Below are 17,568 nucleotides of genomic sequence, written 5' to 3' on the forward strand. Positions count from 1 at the left end.
CCAAGACTGGGATTGCAAGTTCCTTTTCTCCTACAAGACTTGCTGAGGGATGGTTATGCCTGCTGCAAGGAAGAGGCTGAAATCCCCACCTTGGTTGCACTTTGGCAAATGGCAAGACCTTGATATCATGTCTTCACCCTAGGTTTTGGTGGGTGAACAAAATTAAAGAGGAATGCACTAGATTTTATTAAATACTTCCAAGTAGTAGTTTGGCTGGGCTTTTTTTCCTCCCCATCTCTCTTTTTAACCTTGGCAAAGATTCTGTGCACTCCAGGATGCTGTGAATTCAGGTGTGCTTATCTTTAAAAGGTAGCAATAGACTCACTGAGGTCTCTGACTTCCAGGGAAGCAGAATGAGAGGGCTCAAGCAGAAAGTGAAACTCTTTAAAAACACTAATGCAACAGAGCAGCCTTCTTTCATTTTCCCAACTGAGCATAATGCTAAAAGTAAACAGTTGGCACAAATTACTAATACAGGTTTGCCAGGAGGCTGATCAAAACCACACTGAATTCAGCAGTATGTTTTGCACAAAGTTCAACAGGTTTTTTGCATCAGACCCGTTGCAAGGTAGAGAGGGATATTTTTTGAAAGAAAAATGCCGTTTGAAAAAAATGTGGAAAATTCTCCTGTTCTACCTCCTACATGTTTCTATTGTCAAACAGTCACTGATCTTATTTTAGACTTGACCTTCGTGTTCTTTCCACAGCACACAGGCTGAATGACATGTTATTCAAGTTCTCAGACAATATTATGATATATCTGCTTTTATATTTAGCTGTAACTTTTATTCTCCTTATAAACAAACCCACCTAATGTAACCACCACCTATCCAGGGAAAGTATTTCCATTCCCCTCAGCTTAATTTGGACAAATTTGGCATGAAAGCATTCAATAGTTCCATAATAACCTTTGCAACAGGATGCCTGCTGTGCTGACATGCAGGTCTAGAGCAACTTGTACCATGTGCCAGGAAATTGCATTCTTAAGAAAAATCTAGACATAAATTCTGAACAATCAACACTTAAATTTTGAGAAGTCTGGCAGCAAGCTGTTATCTGCCTCATGGGTTTTCACTTTAATGACTTTTTATTTTCTGAGCACCGCCTCTCTGTCCTTTATGCAGACTGTATGCCCATGGCCCAAGTAAGCTGAGCTTTGGAGAGAGGGGAGAAGGGGGCAATTCCCCCTTGTTGTTGTTGTGCGTTCCAGCACTGCGCCTTGACATGGCAGGATGGCTTTTCTTACCAAAAAAACACAGAGCTTAGCTGGAAGTTACATAAATGGGCATTCAGCTTGCAGTGGGCATTCACACAACTGCTGGGCTGCAGTGCAGTTCAGCCTTGCCTCCCCATCTGGTGAGCTGGAAAGAGGATGGGAAGAGATGGAAATACCATCGGATCCATCTATCCTAAATCAGCTAGGGGCATCCTTGCCTTGGGACAGGATGGTTTGTTGGAGTATGAGGGGACTGAAGACAGGGAAGAAAAGGTTCTCCCTTCTTTGAGGTCTCTGAACACTTAATTTTTTTTTTTTTGCTCATCTCACTGAAAGTGGAGCAAGCAAAGTGGAGAAGCATAATATGGATGCTCATTTTCCAGAAATTTTGCCCTGCTGCCAGCTTGGACAAAGGTTCCATGATTCTCAATCATTGTCCAAACCTCCATTGTTCCTACTTAAAGGAGCAACAGCATGGCTGGAAGACCTTTATGTGCCTCTCTGCCCAGACCTCCTAGGTGTGCATTACATGTTACCTCAGCAAGGGTGGTTGTAGACAGAAACAACTGGATCCCTGAGCTTTGCTGCTAGGAGGTTGCAAGAAGAATTGTCAAGACACACACAGCTCCTTAGGAAAGAAAAAAAACTGCTGTGTTTTGTGATGAGTTCAGTAAAGCAAATGGCCAATTTAATCAGCAAAACATTAAATGGGGTTCTAGGAGGAGGCAGGGTCAGGGAGGGGTGTTCCATGGATATGAACTTGAAGCAAAATGAAGGGCTGCAAAACCGTGTGAACTGAACCCCACCAGGGAAGGCTTACTAAAACTTGAGCCAGGAAAAATTATGGAGTTCTATAAATAGCTAAATTGAAAATTGAATGCATTCGTGTGTGGGGATGCACACATCTATCTATGAGGTCGTGTGTGTAATAGAAATACAGTAGTACTTCATGTGTCGAGGTTTTTTTTTAAGCAGTGGAAAATGTTTTAATGACTTTCTTTTTTAATTTTTTCCTAGAGACAGTACATTATGTTCTGTCCTTAGGGCCAAAAACACAAAGTGCCTATTTTCATGAGGAATCCTACAGAAGGAGGAAGGGAAAGTATTATGCAGTGAAGCAAGAGTATAGTAGCCATTCCACAGTGATTACACATCCAAGCAAAGCGTGCACTAGAAAACTCAAAAATATATTAGAAGCGGAAAGCAAGATGTGTGAAGTGTTTCCTATTCCCTCCCCACACTTAATGACAACCAAGCAAGCAGGGAGGCGGTCACGGAGTTTAAATTTAACCCCTTGTATTTGATACTACTGTATTTCAGTGGCAGGCAGCAAGCATGTTATGTACACACTGGGTTGAGGACTTCCTCTGCTTATTAATTTTGCTCCCTCAGAACTTTCAGTTATTTTCAGTATGTTAAAATAGTCCAGACACAAACCAGAAGTGACTGAAAGCACTAAATAATGCAGCAGACTTTCAAGAACTAAGGTAGTTTAAATGCATCCCAGCCCGATCAGCTCCTTAATTAAAGTGCAAAACTGTTTTTAGTTTTGCATTAATAATTTGTGATTCCAGGTTTGAAACCCCCCCCTTTACCTTTTAATACCTTTCATTCATCCTGTGATGGTCTAATGATGAATGAAATCAGTCTTCTGGGAAAAAAAAAAGCACTTTTCTATATAGAATTCAAATGAATTCAAGAATCTGTGCAGTTGTTCAATTTAATTTAAAAGTAAGACAGTCTGGAGTGGTAATGCCCTCATACCATGAGGGAATCAACTTTGTATTGGAGTCCCCTTTGCCGGCTTGTTTAATGGGTTATGATAACATCAGTGGCTTAGTAAATGATGTAATGGGAGTTAAATCAGGATGACCAACATAAACATCTGTCAGTGCATGTGAACATTTGATGTATGACCCCAGGGGCCAGTGTATCTTGGCAAGCAGTCCTTGGACATCCGCAAAAGTCGAGGTTTCAGGATCGCACGCCGGAGAGGATCCATGTCCTGTGCTCTGTGCTGGTACCAGGGTATGTGATCTGGCTGCTCGGTGTTGGGTGTAGCACTTGGCAGCAGGTCCCCTCCTCGCTGTGGGCACAGCTCACCCCGGAGCTGAGGGTCAGGGCAAGGCATCAACATCATGGCGCTTCTCCCAGTGAGCCTCAGCTGGCACTTGGTGGTGGGCAGGCTCGTCGTGCTGGTCCTCTGAATGCAGGAGAGTTTTACAGAGGTAACCAAGGTTGCTCTGAGTAGCCATGTAGTTTGAGATTCACAGTCCAATTTGCACCCGAAAAAAACAGCCTTAGTGTTTTGTGAACATAATTTCAGAGGAATGATTTCCCAGGCTTGGATTGTGCTGGTGTTATTTTCATTCAAAATCATCTTGTCATCATGTTCTTGCATAGATTTGTAATTTTCTGAAAGCAAGCTGGCTGGTATGTTCATGCTGCTCATAAATCTTTTTTTTTTTTTAACTTTTTTTTCTTTTTAATGGAGCTCATGTGGGAAGCTGAAAGTATCTAATACAGACAAACACGTAACTTACTGGATGTGTGTGCCCTCTGCAGAAATGGACAGAAAGCATATGAAAATAAAATGTGTTAGAGAGGAAGCATGAGCTAAGGGAACTCTGCCTGTTACATTTTAGATTAAATTGTTCTAGGAAGGCAAAGTCTTTTTTGCAAAGGTTACACAGCCAAGAAATGCCACCATGCAGAGTACAGGGGGGTGGATGGTTGTGGCTTCTTGGTCGTCAATGAACCTCAGTGTAAGCAGACATGAAACTGTGGTTGGTCCCATGTGCCCACCTACTCTGAGAGCAGCTTTGCTTTAACATGTGGAGTTAGGGGAGAACTTTTCCCATTTATGCTGTGTCCTTGCTGCTGTAAAAGTGGTTGCTTACACACAAAAATTAGTCACATTTAACTATTCTAGTCCATTTTAGTCCCTTCAAGGTGCTGCATGCTTATAATTGACTTCAAAAAGAGCCTTTTATAATTCAAGAGTAAGTCCGTGAAGTTACAGGACATAGACTTCCTATTGCCATGAGTTTTCAAAAGAGAGCTGGCAGCATCTCTTGGTTCTTATTATGGATGTAATATATAGAATCTGTTTGCAAAGAGAAAGAATAAGTTAACTATTCTGCAGTTATTAGTATTTTTTAGAAGAAATGCAAGCCATTCAGGGGTGCAACTTAAGTTTCATTACTTCAAAATAAACTATAGAAATGAATATAATTGTAAGCAAAAATATTTTATCTTTTAAAAGAGGCAATGCCAGCTTTAAAAATTATCATAATTAGCTGGATTTGTTAAAATTAAAAGTGCCAGAACAGCACACAGTTATTCTAAATGAGAGGGAAGATTGGAAAAAGAAACCACCCCTCCTTGCCAGCAGTTGAGCGCACGTGCACCACACATGCCCAATTTGGTTTTTACAAAGTATGCTGTCAAGTGAATACTGTCATGTTCCCTGTTTAATCAGTTTCCTCTTTTATTTGTGTGCTGTTGTATATAAAAGGAAATCTGCTTGTAAAGTCAGGCTGTTTAATAATTCATTCAAAAATGATTAGAGTTCAAGGGGAAAGTTGTTCCTTTAAATGACTGAACCAAACAGGGGAAAAACCCCAAGTAACAGAGGTTGAAATTCACTTCTCCCAGGATTATGTATGGTATATTTAAATTCCATGTTCAGATCTAAAAATTTGTCTTGAAGTAGAATGTCAGTAGTTATCATCTTTATTTGGGTCCTCCTTTATTCTCCTTTTGGGTAAATTTTGTTTGTTCTGGTTCTTCAAAGGTGCTTTCTTAGGCAGTGAGATAAGAAAGATTATTTTTTCTTTTGGTCTTTACATGTACTGTGTCTTCCCAAAACAGGCTGAAAAATCCCAGATGGAATTACTTTTGCCAGTGGTAGTTTTCATCTTCTCTTCAGACTCTGCTCTACAAAGCAACCCAGGAGCCATCCCTGGGAAATGTCCCCACTCTGGAGCTGGGTGCTGGGCTGGCAGGGGTGCAGTAGGAGTGGCGGGGTGGTGTGAAGGAGTTGGTGGGTGGAGTGGCAGGGCACAGGACTGGCCAGGCTTCAGCCCTTGGGGTGATTGAGCCTGTGCCCTGGGAAAAGTGCTTGCAGTGGGTTTTTTATTCAATGTTTTCCCTCCTTTCTCTTGTGCAACAAAACAACTACCAAGGGCCTGGATTCAACAATGTGTTTAGACCAGAAACTTCCCTTTGAAATCCCTGTCAGCACTTTCCCAACATTAGCTAAAGCAATGAAACAACAGAGCATGGGGACAATGAAGCAGAGATGAGAGCCTGTGCATTGTACTGACTCTGGTCTCCAGAACTGTCCACATGGCCCCAGAAAGCCTCTTTCTATTAATGGGAATATTTCCTTCAACTGCTTTGCTTTCCAGAAGCAGCCTAACCAGCTGTGACCCACACTTGCAGTATTTGCTGAGGGCTGTTTTCCTGAGTGCTGCTGAGAGCTTGCATGGTGAGACGCAAACCTTTCCAGCCAGGGGAGGCTCAGCTGGGCTGGTCTGCACTTCCCCCGTGCAAGTCCAGTCTGTTTGCATGTGATTAGCATGGGCACCATCCTTGGGGATGCTGCTGTGCCTTGCACTTGGACTCTTGCCCTCCTGAAGCCAGTTTAGAATGAGTGGAGCAGTGGCATCCAAGGCACTCAAGTGTGATGATGACACTTAGATGTGACTGAAGGCCAAGAAGTGATAAAGGTGAGAAGAGGAAGAGAGATAGCACTTGTCAGATAGCACTCTGGGCAGCAGAGACAAGGGTATTTATAGGTCAATGCCGCACGTATGGTGAGGAACGCCTTGGTCATGGGCATATATCATCTCATTTCTTGAGCCAGAACAGCTTTTATCCGGGCCCCTGGTATCAAATGAAATGGTTCAACTCTAAGCTTTAGATGTCTCAGCATGGAGAGGAGTCTGGTAAGTTCCAGCAGCGTCATTGTGATGCATCCACCTTGTTGTTAGTGACAGAGGGACCCTGGACCTAGTGGGGTCCATGTTTGCCTTGGAGGAATGGGAAGGTGGCAGCTGGCCGTGGCCTGCAGGCAGATAACCAGTTTGATGCTAGGTACGGTACCAGGAGATGGTGCTGAAGAATGGATAGTGCAGTTCCCAACTTTTCAAGGACCTGTTAAGACTTCTTGTCTTGTGGCATTTTAGGAGCTCCTTGCACACTGACCTCTGTGTGGAGGTCGTATCGTCAGCTGGGCCCTGAGCTCTGAGCCAAACAGGTTATTGAGTATCACAGCTTTGGGTTCTCCTGCTACATCAGAGATGTTACATATTTCAAAACTCTGTGTTGCCGCTATGACATTTCCCCTACCAAGCATTCCCTGAAACTGCTTACTCACTGGTGGTAAACAGTGTTATTTAGCAGCTTACCCTAACACCCAGCAACTGCTTGTTTTCATCGAAATGCCAGTGGTTATTGTCCTCCTGCTATTGCCTCTGTGCTTTTCTGCACTCATGCTCTCATCTCAGAAGATCTGCAGTCCTTGTAGGCATCATCCCAGTCCCAGCAGGCTCTCACTTCACCTTGGTACAGTTTGAGTCAGATTCGAAGCCATCTTTTTTCAACCCAGGTGGTGTCCTACTTGATACAGATCAGAAATGCTGGAGTTCATAACTGAGTAGGTCATTGCTATAATGTTTTCCATTTGAAGTAGGAAACTGTCTGAGTGAGGAGGAAAAAAATTGAGATTGTTTCTTGAAAAATAGAGTCTATATTTTACAAGTTTAATTATGACTGATTTTCCAGTTTTAACTTTATATGCTTTTAATGTTGAGTCTAAATTAGGCCACAGGAAAAGGATGGTCTGTCTTCAAAGAAACATTTAAGCTGATTGTGTTCTTCAGATTCACGGAAAACAGCTGTGGGTGTAGCAATAGCTCTCAAGCTCTCCTCCATGCTAACATATAAGATGAGGATGCAAGCTGGATACTTCTGGTGTGTGGGAGTTTGGAGGAGAGGCTCAATAAAACTGGTTGGCAAAATTATCACCAGAGCTGTAGAGCTGTAGGGTCTTTTAGAGAACAGGAGCCAGGGGAATTGGACAAGAGGAAAAGCATCCTACATCCTCCTCATGCAACTATGAAGCCTCTGATTTTCATGGACATTGCATGGATGGATGAATATACTCTTCTTTATTACTGCCTGCCCATTAAGAAAAGCTTCCTTAAGTACATAATTATCATAGCTTTGATTGAAATGCAACCCTGTACATACATATGTGTGTATATATATATATACACATATACATGCACACACATCACCACAGATGGAAGGTGATACCACAGGGAGATCCCCTTTGGAAAACACGTGGTGGTTCTGCCAGCAGAGACTTTGATCTTTAAAGTTTTGTAGTGACTGTTGTTCCAATTCCTTAACAGGTTTTTATGCAGCTCATCCAGGAGCTAGTTAACCTCCACTGTTCATTTTTGTAGTGACTTGTGCATAGGTGACTAATATATGTCACTAGTCTATAGCTTGACATTTTTGATGACACAGATGTCCCATGATTTCTCTATTCATGTGTTATTCAGAAATAGGTATGGAAAAGCAGTTGCTCCAGAACAAGTCCATGAACCAGTAGTCTTTTTCTTTTTGAAAGAAGCCACATTTTCCTCAACAATCTTTTGGGTTTTGCAGCACTGATTTTGCAGCACTGATTTTGCCTGAAGAGAAACAGAGCAAAGCGTGGCAACTCGTGGAAGAATTCACAAATAGCTGCTCATTGGTGATCCCACATGAAGCTGAGCTCTGTTCTTTCAGTGGACTCTGTGCTGCAGGGCTTGGTTTGGGCCTGCTGAAGAACTGTTGTCACACTTCGTTATGTAGTGGTTTTCTGAATGGTGACTTCAGAAGCACTTAGCTTGGCAGGCAAACTGGACAAACTCTTGTTGAAATAAACACACAGGTACAGAAGGCTAGTTGATGTTTGGAATTGTCAGCAAACGATGTAGAATATTTTCAGCAAAATTGTCAGTACATTTCCTACTGCTTCAAAGTACAAATTCAGAGACCAGGATGGTTTGAACATATTAAAAGTGCAGGGGTACAAGTGCTCATTTGTGAGGTGCTGCAGTTTTGTTTGGGCAGGCAGCTATTTGCTGCTTTGCCAGTGGTAACAGAAGGAATAGCTGGGCCTTGCAATAACATGTGTTTCTCTTCTTTTGAGAAGCTCCAGCTCTTTCAGCAAGTACAAAAACAAATTAGAAAACATCTTAATTGTTTTGGTGTTATGGGTTTCATCAGCACCTGGAAGAGGAATGCAGTTCATAATTTAAAACCTTTCCAGTGTCCCTTCCAGCACAGGATGGATGGTGTTTCTGAGACGCTCTCTTCATATGGATCAGATCCTGCAGCCCATTTGCTTGTTTTAAAGCTGAAAAATACAATAAGTCATTTTGAGTGGTATTCATTCTACCTAATTTTCATAATGCCTCACCTCTAAGCAGGCTGCAGTGCCTTTCCGTGGAGGACTGGGACTATGGGAGAGTAACTGCTGAGCCTCCCCAAAGCTGCTTGCCCTGGCCCTGAGCTGCAGCAATGATCAGGCTTCATGGGCTGCAGTTCTGCCCCAAAAGCTGAGAGTTTTTTTGTGACTTTTTCTGCAGCAAATTATGACAGTGTTTCAGAACTTTGAATTAATCTTTGTCTCTTCGGACTTGCAAGTTACTGAGACGTAGGAAGCTTTCTTGTTTATTGTTCCCTCTCTCACTTTCACATGACTTTTTACTGAAGACCCAAGCACTTGTTCGGCAGAGTGTTAGATTCAACATTCCTTTTAAATTAAATGTGCTGAGGTGACCTAATCAGATGGTAGCTGGTTGACCACAGGAATGGGAACTACAATACTGAGTAATCTCGTTTAATGTTAATTCACTCTGTGACCTTCGGCAAACAGCTTAGTTGCCGCAAAATGGGAATGATAATTCCTTTTAAATGTTGACAGAAAGTTGAGTAAATAAACAAGTTCTACTCTCTGTGGGTCAGGCAGTCTTATTCTCAGAGGGACCTTAGCTTCTATTATTTCAAACTACTTTGGAGTAAAGGGATGTAGCACAGACATCTGGATCACTGAGGACTTGCTATGTTTCCCAATACTGATCCCCATATCTCAGCTTTCTGCTCTGTGTGTGTGGCTGTGTTTTAGGGTGGAGTGAGGGATTCGTGGTGGTTTGGCTAGGTGATCTTGGGGGTCTTTTCCAACCAGTGATTCTTTAACTCCTGGCCTTGTCTTCAACGGCAGTGTCATTCACCATCTTAGACCTTGTGGCATATAAACACAAGAGGGATGGATGTCTTACTTCCCCTTCATGCAGGAATGCGGCACTCAGTTCCATGGTGGTTTTAGTTTCGAAGCAGTGCATCTTTATACTAAATAATGACATAAATGAACTCAGCTCCATAGAGTTAAGAGCAGCAGTGACTTAATTTGCCACCAGTGAGTTAGCCCAAAATGTCCCAAGAAACAGACTACTTGCTTTTTAACATCCTGGTGACAAAACACCTCATGACAGCAGAGCAACCTTTACAGTTTTTCGTTTCTCAATTGCGTTTCTTAAACTTTGAAGTGCCATTTATTTTGGTACCTGGTATTTTTCAGGCCACACTTTTATTTGGTGGGAATAGCATTAACGTGTATTAAAGGCAGAAAAGCCTGCGGAAATGGTTAGAAGTTATTCCCAGAATGTAAATAATTTCCTAAATTTTGAGCTCTACAAGTCTGATGTGTTTTAAATGGCCTTTTAGAGAGCAAAATGAAACTCAGTGTGGCATTTAACCAACAGTTTACAGAGGTGCTAGTTATTCCACTTGGCTATATTTAGGAGTCCAGGAAACAACGACAAAAAAAATAGTGAAACACTCTTGCAAAAAAATTAAAGGAACAGTTTCAGCTATAAAACTGATGTCTGCAGCAAAAAAACACAGCTGCTAAATGTTACCAAATCATAATAATTGTGACAGAGTTACATCCCGATCTTTCTTTAAGACATCTTCACCCATGTGAAGGCCTCTTGATTTAAACAGGGCTCAGCAGCAGCAGGGAGGTTTGTGTTAGAGTATCCTGGTAAAATTGGACTGCTCATGTAAATCAAGGCTTATTTTTGCATTCCAAAGGGTGAAAAAGTCACATGAGGGGAGTGAGATGCAAGACGTGTGAAGAAACCTTTATACAGTGACTCCATGCTGGGGAAGTCTCAGCTGGATGCTGTGCCCTGCTTCAAACAAAAAAGCGAGTTGACCACTGTGAGAGGGAGTCTTGGGGACTCCTCTGTGGCTTGGGGAGCATCGTCTGCAAGGAAAATCAGAGCAAACCTTCTTGTTTGCTCTGTGAAAAAGTGCAGAAGGCTAAAAGACGGAAGGGTAAGTTCTCAAATGAGTGAGAAGCAGACAGAGAGCAAAGGGACAAGAACAGAAATAACAAAAAACACAGGTGAGGGATCACTGCTAGCTTAATGAAACCCTATTTAGTAAAGATGAAACAGTACAATTAATGTGTTTTGAGTGTGCATAATTAGTCCTTCTCCAGAAAATAAAGTAGGTGAAGTACTTAAGCTGATATTTTGCACTCTGCCTTATGAAATGATGTAACTTTTACCAATCTTTGAAATACTGATTGTGAATGAGTCAGTGTTTCTCAAGGGCTTTGGTCTGCTGTTCCCATTTACTGGTCTGGAATCTCATTTTTATCATCCAGTCTGAGTTTCCCCTCATGTGTTCAAAACCAAGTTAATGTCAGTATACTGAGATACTGTCATAGTATCATCGAGGTTGGAAATGCACTGTGATAGATGCTACTATGTGCATTTGCAGGTCTGTGGTTGAATTTGCCTTCAGTATTGTTCGTGAGGGTTGTGACTTGTTGTCACAGTACTTTTACAACCTTTGTATAAATGTAGATTTATCATTGAAAGGGTGTTTGTTGCTGCAAGAAAGGGAGCATATTGATGCAGGCTTCCTTCCTAAATCTGCACTGTTCCCCAGGATAAGTGGCATTTGTACCACCTGAGTTCATCTGTGCAATGAAGTTGCTTGTTAACCTGGTCATCTCTTCCTCCTGCTGACCCAACCTCAGCACAGCTTTGTGGACCCAAGAGCTGTTGCAGTCTAGAGGGCACCTGCTTAAAAAGGAGCATCAGTGGGCTGGCCAGACACAGACGCCGTGTTGTTAGGAAAGGGAGGGAACCAGTCTCACAGGGCTGGTCTCAGCATCTTCCAGCCATGCCAGAGGGAGAGCCTGGGAACGACTGTGTTAAAGAGTGCACTGACATTTAGCTCTCCTGTTTATCCTCCATGAGTTTCATCACTGTTCAGTGGTTATTGCTCGATGGGCAGAGCAACCTCTTTGCTCTTGGGCAGGTAGCAAGTTATTCCATAAGCAAGCACCCTCTTTTGCCTGTCCTCCCTCCCACCCTCGGCCCCTTGCCATGAGCAGGTCAGCAGTAGTGGTCAGAGGCATCCTTAATGAGGTCCCTAGCTGCTCACTGGGCTGATTTGGTTGTAGTTTTTAATAATGCGAGTTTATTTTGTTAGCAGCTTTACTTTCCAAGGCTTTCCCCCCTTCCAGCACCCCTAGGTACAGCTCTACTGGATCAGTTACCATCTGCTCCAGTGTTTGCATTTAGCCTGCAGGGCCTGTGATCTCAGAAATATTTCCTGTAAATGGGATCTCTCATGCCAGGCCTGTCACACAATAGATATATAATTGGATAAAACCTAAACTGAAAACAACAAACAGAAAGAAGAAAACTACATGTTGTGCCATACACAGCACGTGAGCCACTCCAAAATGGGATACGCTCCTTGTTTATGTCTGAAGCTGCCCTTGTATGTCTTTTTTATTCCCTTTTGCTGTTTAACAAAATCAAATTAATGTAATAATTAAATTCCATGGTGCATTTTTTCCCTACTTACTCTGGAGCAGCTTGCAGTGTACATGCAGAACAGCAGTAGTCCAACAGCAAATGCAGTTGCTGGGTTTTAAGTCTTGATCCTGATGTTGGATACCAGGTAGAGTCCATGCTTAAGTCACAAATCCTTCTCCTCCATGGTTTGGCTGTGTGCAGCATTTCTTGTTGGCTGGGAGGCAGGATGATGCACAGCCTGGGAACAAGGCTGGGCTCTGGGGGGAACAGTGGGCAAACCACAGGCAGTCAATCCCCTGGTCACTGAGAGCAAGGATGAAGATGGAATCAATGGTCCTTGCAAAGGAGAAAGAAATGCAAAATTTCTCACAATTCTTTAAACCCATTTTGAAGGCCTCCTAAGCAGGGGTGCAGGTTTGAATAAGATGCACGCTGCCCTCTGGGACAGCTCAACTTTTGAATTTGCCAATCTTTCTGCAAGAAGGTGGAGATGATGAAAAACATCTGATGCAATGAATCTACACCTAAACAAAAAAAAAAACCAAAAACACCAAACAAAAACAAAAAAGGAAACCCTAACTGACTGTATAAATCAGAAATTGTTCACTGTGTTTTTCCCCTTGCTCATACTGTGAATTTTCTTCATCTTTGCTGCAAGAACAAACTGTGCAAGTTGTATTCGTGCTGTTACTCTGGTAGTAATGAGCTTACAAATACTTTTTCTGTTTTGTTGGAGGGACTGCAAATGCTGTACTCTAGTCATAGCTTGCAAAAGCTGCTCAGAAGTGCACTGCAGAACATCAAAAAAAGAATTGAATTCAGCTTCAGTGAAGACCAGTAATTGGTTTTCATAAAAAAAAAATCCCCAACCAAAAGCTGTTCATCTGCCTCTGGAAGATAAAAAAAAAGACCAGAGTTTGGATTTGATTGCCCTCCCCCTAAAGTAATAACAGTAATCCTAATAAACAGGCAGATTTATAAATTTTCACCAACAGACAGTGCCACGATGTTATACTAACTTCGGTTTATTTATGACAAATGCAGTCTAAAGCACCAGACATATAAACCTTGAATCCTTTTTAATTCCTACATAAAAGGATTACATTTTATCAATATAGCTTATCTCCTAGCACTCTGCCTTTTTTTATGAACCCACAAAACATGCATTTTGTCTTTTTTTCTGCTTTTTTTTTTAACATAGCCAGCAATTTCTAAATCAAGAATACAATCCTAGTGCTAGTGCCATTTTTGACGATAGGCTGTTTTATTGATTTCCACAATGCTGGCATTTCAACAATAACAGTAGAATACAAGCTCATAAATTCACCCTTCCCAAAAGAAAGTGGACTGATCTTTCATAGCAACTTCCATTTGCCTTTGAGTTGAACTGTAGTTTTTTGTGGTTCAGGAAAAAAATCAGGTTTGATGAGCCTTAAAGAAACAAATAAACCAAGCCAGAAGCAATCAAAAGTACATGCGAGTTCATAAAAAGTGAGCCTTGGTTTCTTTGTCTAGAAGATTAACACTTCCTCAGGAGGGCTGTAATAGGATTGAGCCTTCCCCATGGTACTTCAAAGACATGTGCTCCTGAAGACTTTTACTGAGTAACTTACAGTATTGTTGGAAGCTTTGCCTCTGCTTTCCCTCTGGTTTCTTTCAATACTTCGAGGAAGATCTGAACTGAGAATCATGTTACTCCTCCTTATTTTTATCCCTATCCAAACGTTTTTCCTCTTCTGCATGCAGATTTTGTATCCTTAAAGAAAAAAAAATAGTGTAAATTGTGTAATAGCTGGAGATTTTAAAACATAAATATCCATCTCTTTCATGTTACTACTTCAGCACTTTCACATGTCATATTTTTGCATTTATTGCTGTATAGTGAAATGCTTTGTTTTAATTCAGAGAGACCCAGAGCATGTGTTTCTGTTACATTCACAACACTGTTGTTTCTCCAGTAGAACACACTGTAAGCTTTGATTTCCCAGGCACTTTGTACAGAGTACTGAGTTCAGCTCTTGGTGTTCATCTGTTGTAATGTGCTATCTCCTTTTTTCCAAACTTGAGCTCTTTTCTCCACCCTAGTTCAGATGGCTAAGCTGCTTTCCATGGCAGCGGAAACCTTGAATTCCATCAGACTGGAGGCAGAAAAAGCCACTCCCTAGGTAAAGGTTAACTGCTGGCCTGGAGATGGCCCTGCTCTGTGCTGAGAGAAAAGAAAGGAGCTGTGTTAGGTGGGAGAAGCTGGTCTTGTGCATGGGTAGGGATGCTCCACTGGTTTGGCTCCACAGCTAATAGGTCCTGCTTTCTTGGATTGGGCTGCTTTGATTGTGGTAACCCAGCAAGTTGCCAAGCTCCAGGGGTATGTGGCGCCCAGTTGGGTTCTCTGGTTCTCCCTGTGACTCTTACAGACACATGAAAAGCCCATGTCCCGCTTAAATGCTTGCAATTGCTGTTTCTGCACCAGACCATGAGTTGATGTTCCTAAAGTCAGGCAGGGAGCAGAGAATCAGGCCCAGGTAGATGCAGTCTTTGGCCAGTTGGCTGAAGCACAGTGTGAAACTTCCTCTCAATGCCTCTAGGAGACATCAAGGAAAGAATTCCTCAGGCATCATGACAGTTTAGTTCTTTTTCTTTCTGTGACAAGTTTTGCTCTTGTACTGATTGAATGAATGGGATTAGACAGCGAACACCATTTATGATTTAATTTCTCACTTTGAATGTGCTGTCAACCTCAGTAATTCTATTGCCAGGATTTCTCATAAAGCATCGTGGTATGCTAGTTAATACATTTAAATCTACTTTAAAAGCCTCTCTGTCTCAAGAGCAAATGGAGCCCTGCTTAGCATCCCTTATCAGCTTGATTAGGGGGGAAGAAAAAAACAGTTGTCCTTGCTGTATTGGTTGCCAAAGAGAGCTGCATTCTTACTCCCTGTACTTTACTAATTTGTAATCTTTCACTCTAACTAGCTTGTTTCCATGTTCTAGAGATTCGGTTGTTTTATTATCAGCCTTGACTAATAATGTGGTGCAGCAGCTCAATTTCGATGACCACAAATAAGCAAGCAAAAGTTGTAGACTAATTCTGGTAGTCAGATGTACCCAAACAGAAGTTTCTTGCCCACATTCGTGTGAGCACCAGTGAAGCAGTTGCCTCTGCCCAGCGTCTGGGCCTACTTGTCACCTAAGCCATTACCAGGAAACATTAAACAAGCCATGGAAAGTCCCCTTTGCTGGCACTTCTCACATTACTAAGCCACATGCAGGGGCTCAAGATACAGGATGAATAATCCCAAGGTTTTCCCATATGGCTTTGGGGTGGGGGGACTTGTCACTGGGAGAGCATTGAGGGCTTTTTGGAGCAACTGGGTGGGGTGGAACACATTTCTTGTCCTCACCCAAGGGGGGAAGGGGTGGTGGGTACCTGGGGGTGTGTACCAGGGCTGGTGACATTGTCCAGGTGTGACCCGACGTGCAGCTATGGCCCGTGTGATGGAGGGGGAATGGACGGTGTGTCACTGACTTCTTTTATGTCAGGAATGGGCTTCTGGTTTATCGCAGTCCTGTAAATTCTGCCTTTGCTTGCTATAAATTAACCGCCATATTAAGTGCAAAGTCCAGAAATAAAAGGACATAAATAGTTGCATTTGAAAGCTGTATCCTCGTCTGTAGATGTTTAAGTGGGGATTTTATCCGTTAGATTAGAAATACCACTTATCTCATCCTTCTGGATATTTTCACTACCCTTCTAACTTGGAGATAAATATCCCTTAATGGTTTTTTTATGTGTTTTATTTCTTTTTCCATGATGATCAGATCAGTTCTGACTGAAAATGAAGCCAATTATCAAGAACAATAAATAAAAAAGTGCGTGTTGCTCCTTCTGCACTGAAAGAAAGAACAGTAAGTTGAGACAAAACAAATTTGGTTGCCAAGTCCAAGTACCAAAGGCAGCAAGGAGAATTCAGGCCCCATCCTAATTAAAGAGATCTAAACACAATGAAAACATATTGTACTGATGTCATATGTTAAAATATTTATAATTGCACAAAAAGGAATTGCAGCCTATTGGAAACGTTTACAGAGCTCGCCATTTCTGCAAGCTAAAGAGAAGAGGGACTAAAAGGGACTGGTTTTGCTCAGCTGCAAAAGTTTTGCTCTTTAGGTTTTTCCTGTGAGGTCCAACATTACCTTGCCACTTCCTCTTATCAGTCACTAAGATAAGCCAAGAGCACTGGCTGACATTGTATCTGAAGGCAGGAGATGATATCTGTCAGGAATTGCCGTTTCCCCTGGGCATTGCATTGCAGTTGCCTCTGCTGGAATAGTTTCAGCTGCTGGGAAGCCGCTTGTAACACCAGGGCCCTTCACATCAATCCAGAATGCCAAGGTTGGGTGTGGGAGGGCCAGGGGCTCCCAAAAGGAGAGGCTGTGGTGGAGAAGAGCAAGGCAGGCACCCTCCTCACATACATTCAGCAGACTCAAGATCTGGCAACAAGACGTACCTTTGCCTGCTTGCCACAGGGAAGTAGTAGGGGAAAGCTGACGTGTAGGAAGTCACGCTCCCTTTCAGCTAAACCAGAGAGGCAATAGGAAAAGCCACAGCCATATGTGCAGAGATCTTGAAAATGCCGGGAAGTCGGGCTGAAGCAGTTTTCTGTAGTGGTGTGTGGCAGGGGAGGTGGGCAGAAGCCACTTGGCAGTGCTCTGGAATTCTGCTGTCTAAACGTGAATCCACCTGAGTGCGTCATGTGAACAAGATTCCCCCCGTATATGTTCCCACAGAAGCCTATTGCAGATGTGCTCACTTAAATACTTTCTGTAGTATAAAAATAGGTTTTTGGCTGCACACCATGTACTCATTGGAGAAGGAACTTTTCAACTGTGGCTTAATTTAATATCTTCCTTGTTTGTGTTTATGTTCCTTGATATTGATTTCCATGTTTTTCTTCCTCAAATACTGGCGAGATCCCTTTATAAGTAAACAATGCAAGCATCTTTCTAAGTTTCTCTAGTATTAAAGAGCTTTATGGCAACGTACAACCACATTGAGAATTTTTACTAACATATCAAAGATGATCATTTATTAGTTAATGATTTTATTAGGAATTCATGTTGAACCAGAAAGGTGATTGGAACTTGGAATATTTAAAACATCATTTTAGGGAAATAAGAGTATCTTTGTTTAACTAGTTAATGTCTACCTATGGTATTTAATATGAAATGAAAAACCAGCTTGTCAGTCATACAAAAGAGAAAAAATGTTGCTACCTCTCTGGAATTATTAATGAGCCAAAAAATGCTATTGCATTTCTGTATGACTTTGCTGTAGTTGGAAAAATTGACACTTTTTTGTCAGATAGAGATTGATAGCTCTGCAGGAGTTCAGGAAAGAACAAAAGCAGGTTAGTGGGGGAGTGCTGAAAAGGACGTGCATGAGGAAAGATG

At 42.1% G+C, this 17,568-nt stretch overlaps 1 protein-coding gene across 2 annotated transcripts in view; it reads left to right on the forward strand.

Moving 5' to 3' along the window:
- The window catches only part of BCL2 (BCL2 apoptosis regulator), a 91,048-nt gene that overhangs the window by 12,993 nt on the left and 60,487 nt on the right, over nt 1-17,568 (forward strand). Inside the window, exon 2 of one of the 2 annotated variants that reach the window (XM_062499423.1) lies at nt 516-542. The exons of the other annotated variant lie outside the window; for it this stretch is intronic. Coding sequence (XP_062355407.1) covers nt 516-542 — 27 coding nt within the window. The remainder of the gene's footprint in view (nt 1-515; nt 543-17,568) is intronic. 2 annotated transcript variants of the gene reach the window in all.

Source organism: Cinclus cinclus, chromosome 1 (genome assembly GCF_963662255.1).
Source record: "Cinclus cinclus chromosome 1, bCinCin1.1, whole genome shotgun sequence".
Taxonomy (NCBI): domain Eukaryota; kingdom Metazoa; phylum Chordata; class Aves; order Passeriformes; family Cinclidae; genus Cinclus; species Cinclus cinclus.